Source organism: Melospiza georgiana, chromosome 2, assembly GCF_028018845.1.
Source record: "Melospiza georgiana isolate bMelGeo1 chromosome 2, bMelGeo1.pri, whole genome shotgun sequence".
Taxonomy (NCBI): Eukaryota; Metazoa; Chordata; class Aves; order Passeriformes; family Passerellidae; genus Melospiza; species Melospiza georgiana.
This window is the reverse complement of record NC_080431.1, coordinates 63,738,597-63,759,396: the sequence shown is the minus strand read 5'-3', so window position 1 is coordinate 63,759,396 and position 20,800 is coordinate 63,738,597. Positions and strand designations below refer to the sequence as shown.

Genomic DNA, 20,800 nt, shown 5'->3' with positions numbered 1-20,800 from the left:
TCTACCTAAACATATACTGGAAGAAATCGAGGTGTGATCCATATCTTGGTCTGGTTTTAAACAAAATCTGATTGTGTTCACATGCAGACTAGATCCTCCTCGTGGGAGTCAGTCACTTAGCTGCCAGGATTCCTGTCCTTCTGGCAGGGACGAAGGACAAATGAAATCCTTCAGCTATGCAAAAGCAGAATATTTTAACACAAGAAAAGGCCAAGAAATTGAAGGCATTTATAGTTGAGAAGAACTTGGCCTACGCAGTTCTCCAAAATCTTGAAATTAGTGATAGAAAACATGTATTTAGAATTGTAAGACTGGCTCATGATACTGTGTCTGCTGCCAGAAACTTTGTCCCCCAGAGAAATGAAGATTTTGAAAAGAGATCCTGAAATTGCTGTCAGAGGGAGATTACAGATCGTCCTTCGTTCTCCATCTCCAGAGGGATGGCTTGTATTGATAATACAGGAAGAATCAGAAAAAACAAAACCAAGAACTCTAAAGCTAATCTTTGTGCTCCTAGAGGATTACTACCTAAACTCAGTTACAAATAAATAGGCAGCCAGACTAAAAGTTTGCTTTCCCTTCTCATACAAAGGTTTCTTCAGTGAGATTCATAAAGCAGCAAATGGCAGAGAAGCAGCAGCAGAAGCCAACACTGCAGTTCTAAACCTGGCTCTAACCATGCATCCTTCCCATCCCCGAAGTATTAACTCTCCTTAGTGTCTTGTTATTTCCTTAACACGTACACTGTGTTCCACTATTAAAAGATTACTCAATACTAATGCAATTTTATTACTCTCATCACAATTCCTCTCCTTACCTTCCTTCCAATCTCCTCCTTATTTTTTCATTCTCAACAGTCTTGCTTATATGTCAGTTTGCCACTACATACCTTCATGTCCTAGCCTCAAAACACATCCATCTCTGAAGATCTTTTTAACTAGTAGTTAAAAAGTTGAGGTACTAAGCACATCAAATCGTGCAAAAGGACACAAGCAACAGACACTACCATCTACATTCACTGCCCTCCTTATTACCCCAAATACCAAGACTTGATCCTGACAAGATATTACTCAAAAGTCCCAAAGGTTTCATGAAGCAAGACTGGCTGATGATCACAAAGTTAGTACAGATGTCTGACAGAAATTGGGTGAAGGGCTGCAGGGAATGGAAAAGATTCAGCAGCCACATTATTCTTGTAAGGTAAAGATGGACCAAGAAGCTTCACAGCCAATAGGGAAGAAAAGGCAAGCAAGAAGCAGACAAGAGAATGCTTTGCTTTTTAAAAATAGACTTTCTCTCAATTACAAACTGCTGTAGAAAGCCATCACCTCAGAACACTCTGAGTTGGAAGAGACCCACAAGGATCAAGTCCAACTCTTAAGTGAATGGGGATCCAACCAACAACCTTGCTGTAATTAGTATCATGCTCTAACCAATTATCAGCAGCTAAGAGCTGCTGATTGCTATTGTTTGAGAGCTTTAAACGTTTTTAAATACAAAGTGACCTGCTGCTGACTTCATGTGTAGTGAACTTCAGGCGGGATGATGTAAATGTGTAAGCAGAAGGTCAGAACAGACAGCTGAGAAGGATACAGAAAGGACAAAAAGACTGGAAAAAGAATTAGGAGTCACAAAGGTATGATAGACTTCTGCAACTTGAGTGTACAAGGAGGCAAGAGTGCATATCACACCATGGGAAAGATGTCAAAAAATTGAATGATTCTTTCCACAGAGAAGCAGAGAGGACTGGAAAACATCAGCTGACCTCTTTCAATACCTACATCCTAGCCTCTTCCGTGATTTGAATGGAGGCCTGTATTTAGTAGTAACTAATATAAATGAATCTCCAGAAGCACCTGTGACAGTGCATGGCACTGTCCTGACAGCAAATCTCAAATCTTAAAAGCACCACTCCTTTCAGGATGTGGCTTCACACCATACCCTGAGCACCCTTAGCTGAGACTCCCCACAGCAGCAAGGCAACTGCACCAGTGGGGTCCCACACGGCCCCTCAGGCATGGCTGAATGCTACAGGGACACTAGCAAAGAAACAAAACCACCCAACCATATTTGAAAAGATAACTAAAATAATAAAAAATTCATTGTATGAGTTATTTCTTACAACCTTTCAAAGTTGCTACATATTTATACAAGAGGCATGTCTTGACTCCCTTCAGAAAGCAGTTTTGGCAGGTAGCATGCTGAAACACCATTTTATTATTGCTTATTATTGCACATGTCAGTCCTGGGTGCCAGTACCGGTCTCTCCTGCAGCTAAGTCTCAGAAGATTACAAGAACATTTTCGTGAATGAGAACTGGCTTATAATATAAACTGTCACATATACATGGGAGCATGTGCTTCTAACCAGTTTGCCAAAGACTACCAACCATACACTGTGCCATACAGAAAAGACCTTTCAGCAGCATCACATCTTTTATTTTTTGCTAGTAAATCTTATTAGCACACCAGAATAGAAAACACTATATATCCTAGACATTTTCAGTACCATTCTTAAAACTTGAGCACAAATATTTTGGAAAAACCGTGGAGAAATTCATACTCATGAAGAGGGGGAAGTAAAAGGAAAATTAAATAAAGGGAAATGAAAACCTGAGTTCAATTTGGCAGTGAGCTGAACTTGGATAAGAGTGCCCCAGGCAGAGCTCCTCTGCAACGTGCTCTGCTCTGCAGCATGCCCAGGATGATACGCTTGGAGCAGGCAGTCTTAGCCTGCTGTAAGCTGTGGTCAGTGCAGCGTGTCTGTGGACAGTGCATGCACAAAATACAACTGCACAAGCTGGACTGTGCATTCCTTACTTCAAAGTCCACGTTTCTATTTATGTCACTTTTGTAGCTTTATGCAAAGATTCTACAAACTACATAAGCATACAAAGTGTCGTGCATAAAACTTGAAAACCTCAGCTGTAACTACATTGTAATAACCAGGCTATGTTTCCTGGAAAAAAGCATTAACTCACTTCTTCTTAACAAATACCCATTTCTATCTGAATTATGCAGAATCAAAAGGCTAAAATGGTTTCCTTAAGGTAAATAACTGTGAAATTAAGTTTTACAAGACTAAATGAAATTTCCATACCCTGGAGCGTTATTACTTGTTGCTCAGAGGTGACACACTATTTTTAGGACCATGACACGAGCTGGATTACTTCTAGTGCACTTTGATTGAATTTTCAGAGTTAAACATTTGCCACTCCCATCTATCTAGTACAACTGCTGCTCTAAATGCTCAGCAGTGTCATGAGCCAGTTCTCTCAAGGTTTTTTTTGGAGAAAAGCTTCAGTTAAAGTTTCAGCATGGAATCTATATACTCTTTGATTTTCATCTGGTAGGAGAAAAAATCACCTCTCTTTAAGCTCTAGTTACATGCCTCTATTATGACCTATTCTAAACTTATCCCCTGGCATAGCAAACGGAATTTCACCAAATGCACAGATAGATATTGGACACCTTGTTTCCACTTTGAGCTCAGTATCGAAGGTAACACTTACCCCTAGTAGTATGACATTAAATCAAGAATAAGTTTTGTATTTCCATTCCATGTTTTACTTCCTCACACCCCTTTCTCTCCACCTACTGTCTCCCAAAGAACAGCAGAGGTCTATGCCTCCTGCTCGCAGTCCATTTCGACAGCTGAGCCGCAGCAAAGTGCAGCACTGCACAGATGGAAGGGGAACAGAGTGTGCAAAGAACCTCCCAGCTAATGGAAGAATCTGTTTTAGATCTTGCTATGAAATTAAAGAAAACCAGAGGAAAAAAGAAACAAATAATTTTTAAAAAACACACAAAAAAAATCAAAACAAACCATCAACCCACAACTATGGCACTTAAAGCAGCTATTCAGAAAAACATTTGCTAAAAATATGGTCTCCTTGTATATCAAAGTAGGTATATACATACTACCCCTTGTCCCAAAGCATTAAAAAATCTCCAATTTGCTAAATGATTGGATAGTTACCAACTCAATGACTAATTGTATAAGTGAAGTATAAAATATTTTATAGCCACTAAGTATATAACGTAAGCTGCTGATAGAGACTGCTTAACTTCTGAAGAAAAAAAACTAAGTACTTACCACAGTGGGGTTACCACTGCTGATCAGCTGGCTGACTTCATGAAAAATGCTTTTGCAGTCGATTGATTTGTCTAATGATCCCCGTTTCACTATCACCGCTACCGCTAATAAAATCTGCTCCCGAACATACTTTTGGAGGCTGTAAACAACATTGCACAAATATAATTGCAAGTCATTCTGGGCATGGATGCTCAATAAAATTTTAAACACATTTATTTTTCAAACATCTTGTGTAAATTCCTATGGGAAAACTGACAGAAGTTAACTGCTAAGACTAGAAGACAAATTATTCTTAAAATGATCTTGCACTGCTACTGATGGAAACAAAAATGATAGCCCAGATTTTATGCAGAATCCTAGATGTTCAGAGGTGTGTTTTCTATACTTACTTAGGCCTTTGTAAGACATAGGTTAGAAGGAATGTTCGCAGTGACTCAATGCTAGCCTTTTCCAAGAGAATCCATTCTCTTACAACTGCTTCCATTATCGCTGTGGCAGCTTGAAAAAGGACATAGTCCACTTTACTAGTTTCTGTGGGAAAAAACAATTTGAGTATCCACTTTACTAGTTTCTGTGGGAAAAAACAAACACAACTTGAGTACTAGAAGACATGTATTCAGCTTAAATCTGTTTCCAACAAAAAAAAAATGGAACTTACTATCATTTATTATTAAATAGAATATTGTTGCTATGAAAACAGAGAAGGAATTTACAACTCAAAAGGGGGAGAAATAATCAATAACCCAATTATCAAATTGTCTGGTATTATTCAAGTCAATGACCTAGGAGAAAAGTTGTCTGTGCTAGGAGGCTGGTTCAAAGAACAGGAATAAGAATGCTAACACAATGGGGGAATAAAATAAACAAGATAACAGATTTAGTTCAAATAGACTAATTAATAAAAGTGATTAATCTTACAGGTATGTCAAAGTGGGAAATGCCTTTTCAAAGACAGTCTGTGTCTGCCTTTGAAACAAATAGTACATAAAAGTACATGTATTTCATGGGTAATAAAAAGAAGTAAATCCACTTACACTTAAAAGTAACACTTCCAAGCAAAAATTTTACACCATCCATGGTGTATTTAAAGTGTTCTTTTAAAGTGTTCTACATCATGTTCAAGTTTCCAGATTTATTTTGAGGTAACCAAAATGTAATTTCTGACCACAGTGTAGGAATCATTTGCCATTATTATCTAAATATAGGATTACTATGTATACAGATGCACTAAGGAAAGTATAGAAGCATATTACAGAGAAAGGTTAACAGTTTGGGTGATTACAAAATACAAATTAAAGAGAAATGTCAGAATATTAATAAAATTTCTATGATGCTAGAAAGTTACAGAGACATTTTTGTTGTTGGTCCTTTGCTTTTAAAATTTTTAACTTGAAAATAGCAGGTAATGTCTCAGAAGCCAGTTTCAAAACATTCTGAGCTCTTAGAAAGGATGCAGCTACTGGGTGGCAAAAGCATAAATTATGAAATAAAATTTCCAAACAAGAAGCAGAGTTTGAGCTATAGTGGTTGACCTGCCAGGACTAGAAAAACTGTGTTTGAAAAAACCTCAATCATAAGATGAAGGGCTTTAAAATACTACAAAACAAACTCTCCTGTCCCAATTACACGCACACAAGTTTATAATATAATTTCCTTTATATGCAAGTTCTATATCAAAGATAGCAACTAATATGCTAAAATATTTTAAAGTAATTTAATCAGGCTCCAAATCTAAACCCACAGAGGTAAACATGCTTAAATAAAAATAAACCACGTTTAAATCTACTTAGCTTAATTTGGAAAACTAAGTAACCACTTAAATAAAAGATTAATGTGTATGTCTAACATATATAAAAACAAACTGAATTAATCCTGCATGGGAATTTTCATTCTGGCACTTGTTACTTCGGGCCTTTTCTAGCTGTACAAAGCTCACACACACACACACAAAGAGAGAGAATGTAATTAAAAAGGACGGCGTTTCCCCTTTGCCCGAGTCCCGCAGCCGCACATCCGCGATGCTGCCGCACAGAACTGCAGCCCCCGGGGTGAGCCTGCCATCAGCCAGGGCAGCACCATCCTCCACGGAACTTACTGAAGAAAGGAGGGACAAGCAGTGCCTTGTGCTTCCTGGCTTCAACCCCAGGTTTCTAAAGGACAACATAGTAATGGCTGTTCTCCTTTTCCATATGCTCACCTTCTCCATTATTCTCCCTTTGTCATTCCCACACTCTTCTTTCCATAAATGATATGATCCTTCCTATCTCTCTCTACCTCCATTCCAGTTCCTGTCTTGACCATTTTTTTCCTGTTTCTTTTTAAAACCATCTGCTTGGTCCTCTGGTTCCAGCCCATCCTTCCTGCATACATCCCTTCAGTACACTTCAAGTCTTTTATTTTTCATCATGAACAGCTTGTTTTCCTTCCTGATTTCACAATCCCTGCCTCTTCTTCCTCAACTCCCAAATCTTAACTATCTCTTCTTTCTGTCCATACTGTACAGATACTTACTGAGGAAGCACAAAGTTTTGAAAAATCTCTAAGTTCCAGGTCTCAGCATCACAACTGCTTAGATTTCCATGAAAAACCTGTCCCATGTGGAAACATGCTGGATTTTCAATGGTGGCAGCATATGAACAGTTTAAGGATGTAATATAGCTAAACATCCAGAAAGTATTATAATCAGCATCACATTCCCTTCAACCAGCCACATTTAAGATGGCATGAAATTTCATTATTTATTTCTGATTGATGATGAACACATCCTTAGATCCAAATGGTCTGCCAACAAATTTACTTAAGGATGTTTTTACCCACCTTAGTTTCTCTAAAAATCAAGTGAAAACAAGAATCATCAATTTTGCTTACCCATCAAGCAAAAAGTGTGACTGCAGTTTTCCAAACCAGATGGAGTACTTCCATAAAATACTAAACCCAGAAGAACCTCATTTTTAGAGAAATATTTTGGTGTGGGGTGGGTGTAGGAAAGGAAGCACACCCTGATCTACATATCACAGTGTAACATAGCAGTAGGTCTGCAATACTGACATCATAATATTCCTGAATTCTAAGTCTCTAATTCAGTAAATTTATAAATAACTGTTAAAAAATACTGCAGAATTAATTAAGTATGAAAAGAATATTTTCAACATAATTATAGTATTTCTCTGTTCATTCTGGCAAATTCTTTAAAAGAAAAGTTGCTTTTTGTGGTTTTGGTATGTGTTCTTTTGGGCAAACTTTGAGGTTTCCCTCCTCAGGTCTCAGAGTCAGTTTTCATTGAAATTTCCCCTCACCTGTCCCCAGCACTCACATCAATACTACAGTGCTGAGCAGCAATCTTACATCTTTACTGCCCCTGTAATTTTCAGATCCAGCTGCCAAACTCTACAAAGTCTCTGTAGCACCTGTAAAAATATTTCTCTTTTATAAATAGCTACCTAATCACATTTAGAGCATTTTAGAGCACTAAAATCAGAGAAATTTCTGATGAAGGGTGGTATCTGCCTCTTTCCTTTCTCCACAGGTATAATCACACAAAATTTCAAATCAATACTGTCTTGCTTGTACCAGGTGAACAGATACTTTTCTAGCTTTTTCCTCCTTTCCTCCAGCTGGGCTGTCAACAGCAACTAAGCTGTTCAACTAGAAATAAACTCTCACTTCAGCACTAATGCAAAATCTGGTAGAAGTGCATAAAATTGCATAGTTGGCTGATTTAATGGTAAGCAAGCACAAAGTCAAGCAACCACACTACTGGCAGCTGCACAAACTGCACAGATTAGACAGTATTACAATAATCATGTTGCAGAGGAAATCTATTAAATCAGTTTAGGAAGTTAGCTACATTAAGTTACACCTTACAGCTTTAAAACTCAAAGAAATAAAAAAAAGGACAGTAAGAGGCTTCACCCGCCATCAAAAAGTCCCAGTCATTAAAATCAAAACTGATGTTCAGAGCCGCAGCTACAAAAGAACAGCACAGTTCCAGTTATAAAAGAATGTATACACCTAGAATTCATTTATTGAAACTTACCCAGAATATGTTTGCAAACAGCAAATGGTGATTTTGATTTTCTAAATGATAGGAATATGTGCTCAGCATGTTGGCGTTGCTCATTGTTGACCATGGAAGGTGGTGCCTGAAAGAAAAAAAAAAGTTATTCAAGCACTGATCAAAAATATACTAAAAGCAATGTCATGTGAATGTCATGAATGTCAAACACATAAATGTTTGCCTTGTTAAATGCCAAAACCCAGTATCTCTTGGCAAAACTGCTTGCTTTCAGACATTACTTCTTCTTATCTAGCACTCTGCATTAACAATGCATGCACATAGGTGTGAATATCGAGGTATCAGACAGAGAGTGAATAATTTAAGTACAGTTTCCTAACAATGTTTCTGAAGAAAGTTAGAAGTCAGCTCTAAATTCAAACCAAATCTTTTTCTACTCAGACCAAAAATACCACTGCACATCACTAAATGCTGCCAAGCACACTCACAGTCCTGGAAGCAAAGCACTATTTTTTCATTAGCTCTACAATTGTTTTAAAATATGTAGTTGTATAATAAATCCTGGGTTTTAAAAATTACTACAGGTACATTCTAAAATAAAGTATATGCCAGGTACATACTACCCTCTAGTGTTCAATATTAAAATTGACATCCTGAGGACTGGTGTGATTGATGAGACAAGTTGGGAATGGCTATTGTGGTTCCTCAGCTTACACCCATCCCATTACATCCTGGGCACCTTGGCTGCTCAGGTAACACCTGCTGCTCTCCTGTTGAAAGCCAGCTCCAGTGAGGTTTCTACCCAAAGATCAGCTTGAGGTAAAGCATGAAACGATGCAATAACCTGGACTCCTGTGAGGCGCCTACGGAGCCCAGAGGAGCTGCCTGCACTGCAGCCTCACCTCACTGCACAACCCCAACAGCCCACACTGCCCTACAGGGTAAAAACAGCCATGCAGAAAGTATCAGCAGCTCACAGCACCACACTGCTCTCCACTTCAGCCACTAATATTCTCTGACTTCTGCTTTTTGGAATTTATCTGAACTGCACAGGCTGCAAATACAAGATATAACAAGCTTAGCGTGAGATAATCTAATGCAGGGCATTGATATCACAAACAGGGTAAGCAAAACTGATGCCAACCTTTAAGAAAGGAACATACACACATGTAGGAAGATCACATTCTAACTGCAGAGCAGGATCAAGGTAACAGCATAGGTTACTGAACTTCAGTTGAACTTCCAAACTCCACATTCCAGCCCTGTCCCCAGCAATTTGAGAAGACCATGTGTGCCACCTATCTTTCAGTCAAGGTTTATATTCACTACTTTGGGAATAAAAGCATCAAGACCAATGCTTTTAACATAAGTGAAACATTTTCCAGTAAATAAACCACAAGAAATCTGATTGAACAGGTATTTCTGTGAAGTAACCTCAACTCTCCTGCATGCAGCAGGAGCTGTTCCTAATGGGAAAAGCTGTTTGTGTTTCCTGCAGTGTGAAGGACCATCCTCCTCTGCATGATTCTAGCTACATTCACTGCAACAGAACCAGCTGTACAGAATGACAGAAGAATATTTGTAGCAGGTCATCAAACATGCAGGAATGACCCACACAGCAACAGCTTGATACACACTTCAGTCAGAGCTATGGCAAATAAATCAAACCAACTGAAAAAAAAGGTAGTTCTCACTTTTTTCCCTCCACTGTATGGGCAAGCATTTGTGCAAATGCACAGAGAACCAGATTGGGGAAGTGATTACCAAAAATCATCCCAGATTTTTTCATCTGGATCAGTTCCCCAGTCTGGTTCACCATAAAAACAAAAAAGCCTAAACCAGCACGGTATGGGACATATTGGGTGGTGACAGCTTGCTTTTTTCCAGCACCAGTTATCATTTTAGGTGCATTTAATCTACAGCCTCCGTTGCTGTGCAGTGCCTGGAAGTAGTTTTAAGTCTCAAGGAACACACAACTCTGCTCAATGCATTTAATGAGAACTAAGAATCAAATTTCTTGAGACAAGTGACTTATTAAAATAACATTCTGGTACCAAAAGGAGAGATCCTCCTACTCCTTTCTTGGTCCCGCCTGCATGGTCTTGTTACCTCTTTGCATGATACTTTCTATCAACTAGTCCACAAAAGAAAAAGAGATAGAGGGGAAATCCAGGAGCAAGGGGAATTAACATTTTGTTACTCTAATAAGCATCAAAAAGGCAGAAAGCGCCAAAGTCAGTGCAATGATGGTTAGAAAAGGAGCGAAGCGACATTTCCCTTTCAACACTACTGACCTTGCGGCTCACAGCCCTGCAGTCTCATGAAGCCTCACTAATTATAGCCATGTTAGAAAGAATCCTTTGGGTGTGACAAAGCATAACATTTTGTAAGCCCAGGGTCATTAACAGCCACATCCTTTGACCAAGAAGACCAAATCAGGGCTACCTGATCCAAACTAATTTTGCATTAACACATTATATTAAATTTTGCCATACCAAAATCCTATCTATTTTCACTGTCAGGGATATCAGCTGCAAATTATAGCACCACTAAAAAAAACAACCAAGGAAATTTTATGGGAAACATTTATTATTATTAAACATTTATTAAACATAAACACTTCCTTTATGTTTATAATAACTAGAAAGTAGATTTCTTGTTTTATGTTATTTTAGCTCTTCTACTTCTCTGAAGTTCAGTTACAGAAGATATTTGACACCTTGGAAAGGCATATGGCACATCATATTCCTATATTAAGTTTTAAAATGACAATAACTTAATAATACATTGCAAACTTCAACTCTCAAAACAGTCCAGAGCACACAAGTGCAACAGTAAAGGTTTGAACTGTACTGCAAAGCCACCAGAGGGAGCTTAAAGATCACAGTCAACTGCCTTCACTGCATTCAGACAACATTTATCTGTACAATGAAAGTAAGTCCAGTTAGTTTTTGCTTTAAAGAAAAGGCCAGCATATACATATTCTGTGCAAATTTAACATTATAAGAATACTGGCTCAGTGAGCCCAAGAACCCTGTACCCTGGTGCCCAGCACCTCCTTGGCACAATAGGGTTAGAAACATACCCTCATATCCATCTTGTTTGGAAAGTCCCCTAGAGCACACCCATTCACTGGGTTCTTTCTAATTGTCTCCTTCAAATTCTTCTCTACTATACAACTTACAAGGAATTAAATAAAACACAGTAAGGTAATGAGCAGGTTCTTTTGGCATGCTGAAACCATTTGCAGCTATACCACTTTCCTTTCTGTACTGTCTGACATTACCTCTAACCATCCGTGCTCTTTTGTCCTGCAAGTTACCTATAAAAGCTTCTCCGGGACAATGATCATCCTTCTGATTTTAGCATAACAAGCTACTGCCCCATAAGAAGAGGGCTCCTATGTGACACAGCATTATAAATAAAATTACAACTTTTCAGCTTCCAAAGCTGTCTGGATACAGAAAATGACCAGCAGCAGCAGTGCCCCGAAAAAGGATCCAGCAGGACTACTGTTTCAAATGGCAGCTATCCACTGAAAGGAAAGGGAAACAGAAAGAAGAGAAGATTAGAAACAGTGTAGCAGACTAGCACTAACACTTGCAAGACCGCAAAACTTAGCTGAAAGCCTGGACAACTCCTAAGAAAGAAATGTAACTGCAGAAGATGGGAGACCAACTGCCAGGGAAAGTACACACACCACTAGGAAACATCTGCAGATGTACATGAGGGAAGAATAAGGGCTTTGGGATTTTCTTTTATTTTTAATAGGAGTAGTTAGATGTATACAGATGTATCAGAAACACTGCTTTATACAAGCATTTCCTACCTCAGCAACACGTTTTTAAAATACAGTGTAATTATGACTTACTTGCCAGGATGGAAAGTGCCAAGAAGTTAAAGTAATAGACACAAAGAATAGATACAAATAGATACAAAGGAAGTAAACATGTTGCAAATACAAGATATTCATTACGACTAAAGCTGAAGTCACTCAGTATTTACCACTAACCGGCTGAAGCAGTAACACCACATCCACATTAGAAGGCAGCTTTTTTAGCTCCTTCCTCTTATCTGAAAACACCTTTTGCTTTAAAAAAAAATAAATGCATCAAATTCCACCTTCCCAAGTGATTCTGTTCAGGCAGTTTCATGTAAATCATCACAGATATACAAAATACAACATTTTTTGATCATATATTAGAAGTTACATTATTTTCTTAGTGGTTTTACATTACAGAATAGAATTGCAGAATCACATAATGGTTGGAAGGGACCTTTAAAGGCCATCTAGTCCAACCCCCTACCATGGGCAGAGACACTTTCACCTTCCACCCAACCAAGGTACTCAGAGCCCCATCCAATTTGGCCTTCAACATTTCCAGGGATGGGGCATCCACAACTTCTCTGGGCAACAATTGCCAGTGCTTCACCACCCACACTGCAAAAAAATCGTATCTTCTTACAAGGCCAATAAAAAAAAGACCGAATTGGCTTCTGACTATGAATCTCGACCTCTTCAATACCTTCAACACCTTGTTGAAGGTGATTGTTTAGTAGTTTCTTCTAATATCAATGTGGATTCCAGAGAATATTTTACTTATTGCTTACCTAAGACACTGATAGTATCTTAGAAGTAACAACTTCTACCATTCAAGTGACAACATTATTCTGAAAATCAATAACGAAGTAGTTTTTTATTTAAATATTAGTTACCAGCTTGCACTGGTACTTCTGCATCAAAATTTTGCTAAGAAAAATCCTGGCCACAATCAAATATAAACATAACTAAGGATGGGATGAGCAGCATTCATTCCTTGCAGGAAAAAAAAAAACAACTTGCTAAGTCAAAATTTGATTCTTCCACTTTTGCTGAGGCAAAACAGCACTGAATACAACCAAAGTCAGCATCTTCCTACAATTACACTGGGGAAAATCTGCAAATTAGCATGTCACAAAGAACACTCACGCACTCCTCCAGACTTCACTGCTTGGGAGAACACAGAGAGAGTACACTGGAGTGTTTTAAGCTGACACCCACAGTATTCCCACCTACCAAAAAGGTCCCCTATGAACAGCACAGCCTAAACACTAGGAGGATTATGGAAAGGCAAACATGCCTACTAAGAGAACTTTCTTGGTTTAAAAAAAAAAATAAAAATCAAATTGCTTGTACCTGCTAGCACAAAAGCCAAGTAGGAGCCCCTCTTGCCAAAGGCAATGTTTATGTCTGCAAGTGAAGTACATTACAAACTTGACAAGAGTAGCAACAAAAATCTGATACTTCTACTGAAGTGTGACTTCATAAAATTCACCACAAACTCTCCAAACTGAGCTTCCAAATATGTAGGAGAATTATGCCTTTCTTGCAGTCAAAAGGTACAATAAAACTGTTCCCAAACTCTGGTCTGTGGGCCACCCTTGGCTTATGAAAACCCAGTTCAATACATTCTTGTTCTTCAGAATGGTGTCTAGACTCTGTGCTGCAGAGAGCCTGGGAAACCCAGGGGGAAGAGATCTGGTTCTCTGTCAATATACAAGGATAAGCAAAAGCCACCACAGATGGCAATGGCACTGCTGGGTCTGGACTTTGCTGACAGCCACCATCAGGCAAGACATGCTCAGAAAAGCAGGAATAAAGGAAGCCCAGATGGTTTGCCAACATGTCTCAGCAGGCAGGGAAGCCAAGTAATAGTGAGGCATATGCAAAGGAGAAAGATCATGAGTGAACTTGAGAACCATGTGCAGGGCAACACCATGTGATGGTGATAACATAGCTGAGGAGTACAGGCAAAAAATAGAAGGAAAAAAGAAAAAAAGGGAGAAAACAACATGGGACAAGCAATAATTTTTAACTAGCACACATACTACATTTAGGACAGCTAAATATATTACTCCACTCATGTAAGCAATTGTTACGGCTGCAACTTCACTAAATAATCAAAAGTCATTCAATTTTAAATTAATGTACTCCTTTACCAAGATGACCAAAACCCACTAAAACCGGATTTCTATATCTTAAATAACAAAAATACCTTAAAATAATTACTCTTCAAAATAATTCTGCTGTATAAGCAATTTATACAAAAGAATCAGACTCAGAATAAGATTTCCAAGTTTAACCAAAGTCATATCAAGCAACATGCCCCAAGACTGAATTACCCTGACTTCTGTGAAGTCAAGCCATAACAAGTTTCCATTCCAGTTTTAGCAGTAACACTTTTCAAGTGCTTCAAATAAGCTTCTTTCCCTACAATATATCACAGCACACTCAAGAACTGTCACTTGTCTTATGAAAGTAGCTAATTGAAGAGATTAAATGTAGAGGTCAGGCACAGAGAACTGGACAATTAGCCACACTTTTGTTCTTAGATTTTCACCCTACTTCTCTAGCAGACACCAATACCTAATGATGCAAGATGCCTTGTTCTCTCATGAAGCAGATGCCACAAGCCAACAATTCAGGCTAGATGAAGATGCTCAGCTCTGCAACTGCTTTGCAAGTAGATCAGACATTCCAGCTTTGCGCACAAGGCCAGAAGGAATTTAAGACAACTGATAACAACAACACCTTCTGCTGTCCCAGTCGGATCAGTCACGACACGACTGCCTAGCTTTGAGTAATAATTACTACAAAAAACTCAGCTGGCACAAAAAACATCTCCAACTATGTTCCAATGACTTCCTTTACACTTACTATTTTGAATAATCATTTAAATTACAGCAGTGACTCAGTCTCCAATTCAAAAGATACTCAAGATTATTTGTGAAGATTGGTAAGAAAGATGCAATAAATAACTTCCAACCAGAACTGCACTAGAGACAACATGGTGAAGATTTAAGACTTTCTGAACAAAAACTTCCTTTGATAAAAAAAGTCTTCTCCAAAAGTAATTATGACTTGAATTATTTAAACCCCAGAGTGCCCAGTATTTTTCAGTATATATTTGGAACAAATGTGTGACTGCTGGAGGAATCGCCTCCTACACACCTACTCACTCACATCTTGCTTTCATGCAGAAATTTAACAATAGGGAAAAAAGACTTATTTTTTCCTCATCAACTTTTGCTTTATATTTTGAAGCTGAAATATGTTATTAAGTCTTTTGCAAGTAAATCACGAGACAAATTGAAGTTTGTAATAAGAGCTATTCTCAGTTTAGTGATGTTCTTGTATAAGATACTATATATATATATACACACACATTAATGGACTAAAGAGCCAAGTAAATCATTACCATCAATAACAAAACATTTTCTGAGATAAGACTTCTCTCCAAGGCAAGCAACAAACACTACTGAGGTTGTACTTTTCAATTAACAATTTGATCCACAAATATGGACTATTACAGGCTCTCCACTGAAACTACCCTTCATTTATGTGCACAACACAAATCTGAGAAATATCCCATAATGGATATTTAGCCTACAGTAGTCTGGCTGTTGACAGTGAGAAGATGAATACTGACATGAGGCTACGGTTCAGACCCTTAAATTAAATGTTATTTATTTTCTAATCTCTAAATTCACTGTTCTAACATTTCAAAGCACAAATGAGGTCTGACGTGCAGTTCTGTTTGGCAAAATAACTTTTTTAAAACATCTGACTGACTGATGGCAATGGGAAAATCCACATGGTCCCTTGCAGCCAGTAAGATCCAACAAAGCAACAAGAATTCAATCCATGTATGCCAGAGAAAGATCAAGCAAGACAGAAAATGTGACTCACTGTGTAAGAGGACAAAGGTAAGAAAAACACCCTAACTACACAGAAGAGTTACAGAAAACTTTAATGTTCCAAACCCAAACCTTTTAAAAGCACTTAATGTCTACAAAGAAAATCAACCCACTTTGACTTCAGTAAAAATGGCACATCACAACTGTAGTAGCACAGGAAAAATGTGTTACTAAAGGATACAAAAAGTCAAAGGGCCCTTACAACAACTGTATTCAAACCTCAAGTCCTGCTCTCCTATTTCCTCAAGTTTCCTTTCATTCATTCATTTCAAAATCTTCTATTAAGAGACGGGAGATTCAGCAGAAAATAACCCCCCATGCATTCTAGCTACTCCTTGGCTATCACAGGGCTGGTGGTGGCTGGCCTTAAATTCTGAATGATAGCAAATCTGGCAACCTGACCATCTCCTGGAGCTGGGGGGACCACGGCCTCCTTATCCTGAAGCAAGAAAGAGAAGAGTTGGCGGAAATGAACCAAATTTCTCCCTCAGCTCGCACCAACTGCAGCTGCTTCTCTCTTTCCCCACAAGGAGGCATGGAAGACACACGGGTTATAGGTGGAAAGGAGTCCCAGCACCAACACACACCACTATCCTCACTGGAAGGTGGACTATCCCCTGGCAGGACCTGGTTCTCCAGCAAGAGACAGGATCCTAGCCTATCCACAGCCTCTAAAATCCTAATTGCAACTCGATCATATGATTCAAGTGGCTCACCTCTGTATTGCTCATTTCTGTGCCTATAAGACAGCACAGACACCAGTTTAAAAATGTGCCAGGATAGTACACAGTGAATTTCAATAGAAAGATTGAAGTAAAGAAAGAACCATTGTGATCACTCTTCTACTAGACAGGAGATCATAATAACACTGGTAATGGCAACACTCGTTTTCCAAAGTTCATAACTTGAGATGTACACAATATACCCATTTATCAGGCTCACTAAACATCAAATACAGTCAGCATCTGCTCTCCATCAGCAAAAGAAACTTTCATACTGTGTGTGAAGAAGTGTCTTATAGTATCCTTTTTTTTCCTGTTGTCCAATTTCAAATTATACTTTCTGAAAGAACAGCTATAACCATCCATTGCTGTAAGGGTGGCATTACTTTTACTTACCTGTAGCCTTCTACAGTGAGCACGTGCAGTGGAGTCAGACATCACAGGGGTAACCCCCATGCACCTCAGACCCCAAAACACAAGGCAAAAGCCATCACTACATAAAATATTTAAACTGAGATAGTCATAAATTTTGATTTCTGAGCATTTTAGGTTTGACTGCTATCAAAAGGGCATTTCCTCCCACCAAGCTAATAAAGAAAGGCAGGCACACAAGGCAGCCAGTTTTCCTGCCAAAATTCAGAGTTCAGCACTTCCTCCACCATCAATCTTGTTAAAATGTCAAAACCATTTTGTCCTATCATAGTTATTTAGTAAGAGTTGATTAAAAGCAAGATAAGGAAGTTTTAAATTTTGTCTATATTTGATGTGGAAAACTCCTTTGGTTTACTGTACTTTCAAAATGGCATGGCCTAAAACCCCTGCCTTATTAATGGCTTTTAACTGTTAAGGCACTAATGAAAACTTACACACACAAGTCAAACACACACAAAGTACAATATTTGAATCATGTAAGAAAACAGAATAAGATACAGACAGATACAAGGTACAGACAAGAAATCAAGGTTTAGCAAAAAAGAGGAGAATAGAGGCCAGAAGAGGAAGTTCATAACCTGCATTAGGTGGAAGATAAGTCAAGAGAATTTGTGAAATTGAAATTAATTTTGTGAAGAGAATAACATCATTTGCTCAAACCCAGGAAAAATTATGAACTTTCACTGAACACACCTCGAAAAAGGTTCTTCCCAAGTTTGCCCATACTGGGAAACAGCAAAAATCCATCTAGAATGTTACATACTTGAGACAGTAAGATGTCTTCTACTTTTACCTTGTTTTCCCACTTTGTTCCACTCTTGCAAATACAGCCTGAATCATGATACTGAAGAAGTTACACATGTCTGTATTCATCCTATGATATATAGGAGCAGACACATGACACATATTTTGAGAAAACCTCTTATAAACATGAGTGTTCTATGATAAAGTTGGGGTTTTTTTAATCCCTACAGAAATGTTTTGGGACATCATTTAGAAGGTGCAATTTTTAGGACTCCCTTAAAGTGAGTGCCTGAGCTCACACTAAGAAACTTGCACAAATTAGCCAAGTCTCAAGTTCTGAACAGTCAAATGGCTCCACACATTCAGGCTCCACTGAAAAAATGATCATGAAGAAATGTGGTCATAATCATATATTTTATTGTCAGCCCTCTTAGAGGTAATATTACTGTAAAATGAACAGAAGACTAGCTCCAGAAACAATATTGTTATTTCTCTCGATATTAGAATTTAATATTTATATATTCCCTACTAAACAATTCATTATTCTGAAGCTACCCAACATCTGTTCCTAATCCCACTTAAAACAACCTCACAAAATAAAGGGTTTGCAGCTTACCCTCCCTAATTCTCTCAGGAAGAAGCACATTTGCTTTTGTGCTTGGGCTTTGGTGCTTGCTGTTGACAGGTGAGGAAAGCACTATTCATACTCTTGTCACCAGAAAGGAGTGTGCCTGTTTTGCAAACTTATTTGCACATTTCCTCAATAACAATGCAAGATGTAGTCATCTGGGAAACTACCAAGACCATGGTTGAAAGAGAAGTCAAATAGCAGCAACATTATTGGCAAAATAAACAGTAGATGCCAGTGGCCCAAGAGATGAAAAAGCTAAACTAAATGTGAACAGTTAAGACCGTGATGAAAAGCAAAACAAAAACAAAATTATGATGAAGAAAAAACGCAAAGCTCTTTTTGCACCTGAGTGAAGGTTAATGTAATACTTTTCAGCCACGGCTTCAACAACACCCAATTCACCTTTAAGGCACCTAGAATCAAACCAGCAGCTAGCTGCACAGGGGGAACACATTCCTTCCCCACCACAGGGCCGCAGTGCTGTGCAACAGAGACACAGGCTAGAGATGCTGTGGAGATGTCCTCATGAAATCTACCAGTGACACGTGCAAAATGTAGCTTTTAGATGAGGGGTGTCACATAAGAGGAAACCAACTGAGCTGCAAGGTGAAACCCAGAGCAGGCAGGCGGGGTCTGCCAGCACCAACAGCACCTGTGTGAAGTCATGGCAAGATGAGTGAGTGACTGACTTAAGGGACCGTGTGAATGCCAGGACCACCAATACAAGACCAAGGTGTGGCAGATCAGTTTTGGGGAAGTTCACAACAAAACCTTGAAGAGCACCTATTTGCAGAACCAAACAAAATAATCAAAAGGAGAAGAACCTTTGCTGGTTGCCCAAGGCAGAGAAGTGGCACATGTAGATGATAACACTAGTGAGAGGATGACACTTAACCTCACATCACCAGCTTGAACACCTTCCAGCCATCCCCAGCCAGGCAGTGCACAGACAGAACTCCTCTTGTGCTGCCACAGGACACAGGTGGCGGCTCTGCTGTAACTCATCAATGAGCCAGCGTGGTTTGTGCTTGTACAATTGTTTCTGCTGCTTATTAGCTCTGATACTGTTTGCACACCATCACTAATGCCACAATTAACGCCAGTTGGAACACTGCTTCACAGTAATAAAGGATGGTACAACTAAGTGTTGGTTGTCATCCAACTGCACCACTGTTCTTCATGCAGACCAATGCTTTAGAGCCACAGGCACAAGTCAATGCACCAGCCTCTGGAGTACACACAGCTACTGCATTTGCACACTGTGTCAATGATGCTGCAACACATTTTTTGAATTCTGCACACTGCCCCTGCCCTCCTTCACACACTGTTGGAGCACACACCTATGCAGCCAGGATATTTACTTGTGATGTCAAAGAGTAAAATTCAAGGTACTTCCAAAGCAGCCTGAAGAAAGGATAGAACCTGCCTCCGTCACTTCCTTGTGTCTTAAAAACTATCAAATTATGCATTTCCAAAAAACTTGAAATACAAAAAGTTGAGGAACATACCACTCACTCCAATGCAATACCACGTGGCTTTTCTGCAGCTCTTCAAATGAGCAGATTTCAAAATACACTTGTGAAGGATGCTGGTTTTATTATTTTCCGTCATTACAACAGGATTCCAGTCTAAGTTGACAGTAACGAAGAGGGGCTGCCTCTCCAGAACTCCAAGGCTGTGGTGCTTGGAGATCTTCCATTCCTTGCAGCCATGTTAACTCCTCTCCGCTCCCAGACACACATTATTATCCTGTGCTAGCTTTGGCAACTGGCAAGTCCTTCTGACAGCCAGTCCAGCTCACTAACCCAGCAGATAATCAATCCAGCAAAAAGACAAGTAATGTTTTTTCTCTGCCACTCAGTGTTAGGCTGGTTTAAGCTCCTGTGAAAATACAGACTATGTCACACTTAGAAGCCTGGGACTGCAGATGCTCTTCTTCTTAGCCAAGCTTTTGAAATCCCAGAGCCCACCACCATAAACTGTAAAATTCCATGGCAAGACACCTTTCTGCACTTTGCTGATTTCACAGCCACAGATTAATTATACAAAGCCTTCAAGAGACCCTGGCATAAGGCATATTTCCAACACTACCACAGCTGTGCCTCTAGCATTTTGCACAGCTGCACATAAAACAGCTGGCCTGAATGACAACAGAGTGAAATTCATAATTTCAGCACAAATCATGATATACATTTAGCCTTTCTTCATATTCACTTTTGTAGTTCTATAAATTTTGAATTTGGTAGGCACCACTGAACCAACTTATCTGACTTACAAAGTAACAAAGGCAAAACCCATTATTCACTTGCTCCTACATTAACTTAAATAACTTTTTAATGTATTTTCTACTAAAAAATAAAATCAGTTTTGATTTGAAAAGAAAGAGAATTATACATGCTACTTCCTGAGTGGTTTAACAACATA

At 38.9% G+C, this 20,800-nt stretch overlaps 1 protein-coding gene across 1 annotated transcript in view; it reads right to left on the bottom strand.

The window, feature by feature from the left end:
- The window catches only part of XPO4 (exportin 4), a 79,311-nt gene that overhangs the window by 50,263 nt on the left and 8,248 nt on the right, over nt 1-20,800 (bottom strand). Inside the window, exons 2-4 of the mRNA XM_058045483.1 lie at nt 8,132-8,237; nt 4,485-4,626; nt 4,096-4,234 (exon numbers count right to left, since the gene is read on the bottom strand). Coding sequence (XP_057901466.1) covers nt 4,096-4,234; nt 4,485-4,626; nt 8,132-8,237 — 387 coding nt within the window. The remainder of the gene's footprint in view (nt 1-4,095; nt 4,235-4,484; nt 4,627-8,131; nt 8,238-20,800) is intronic.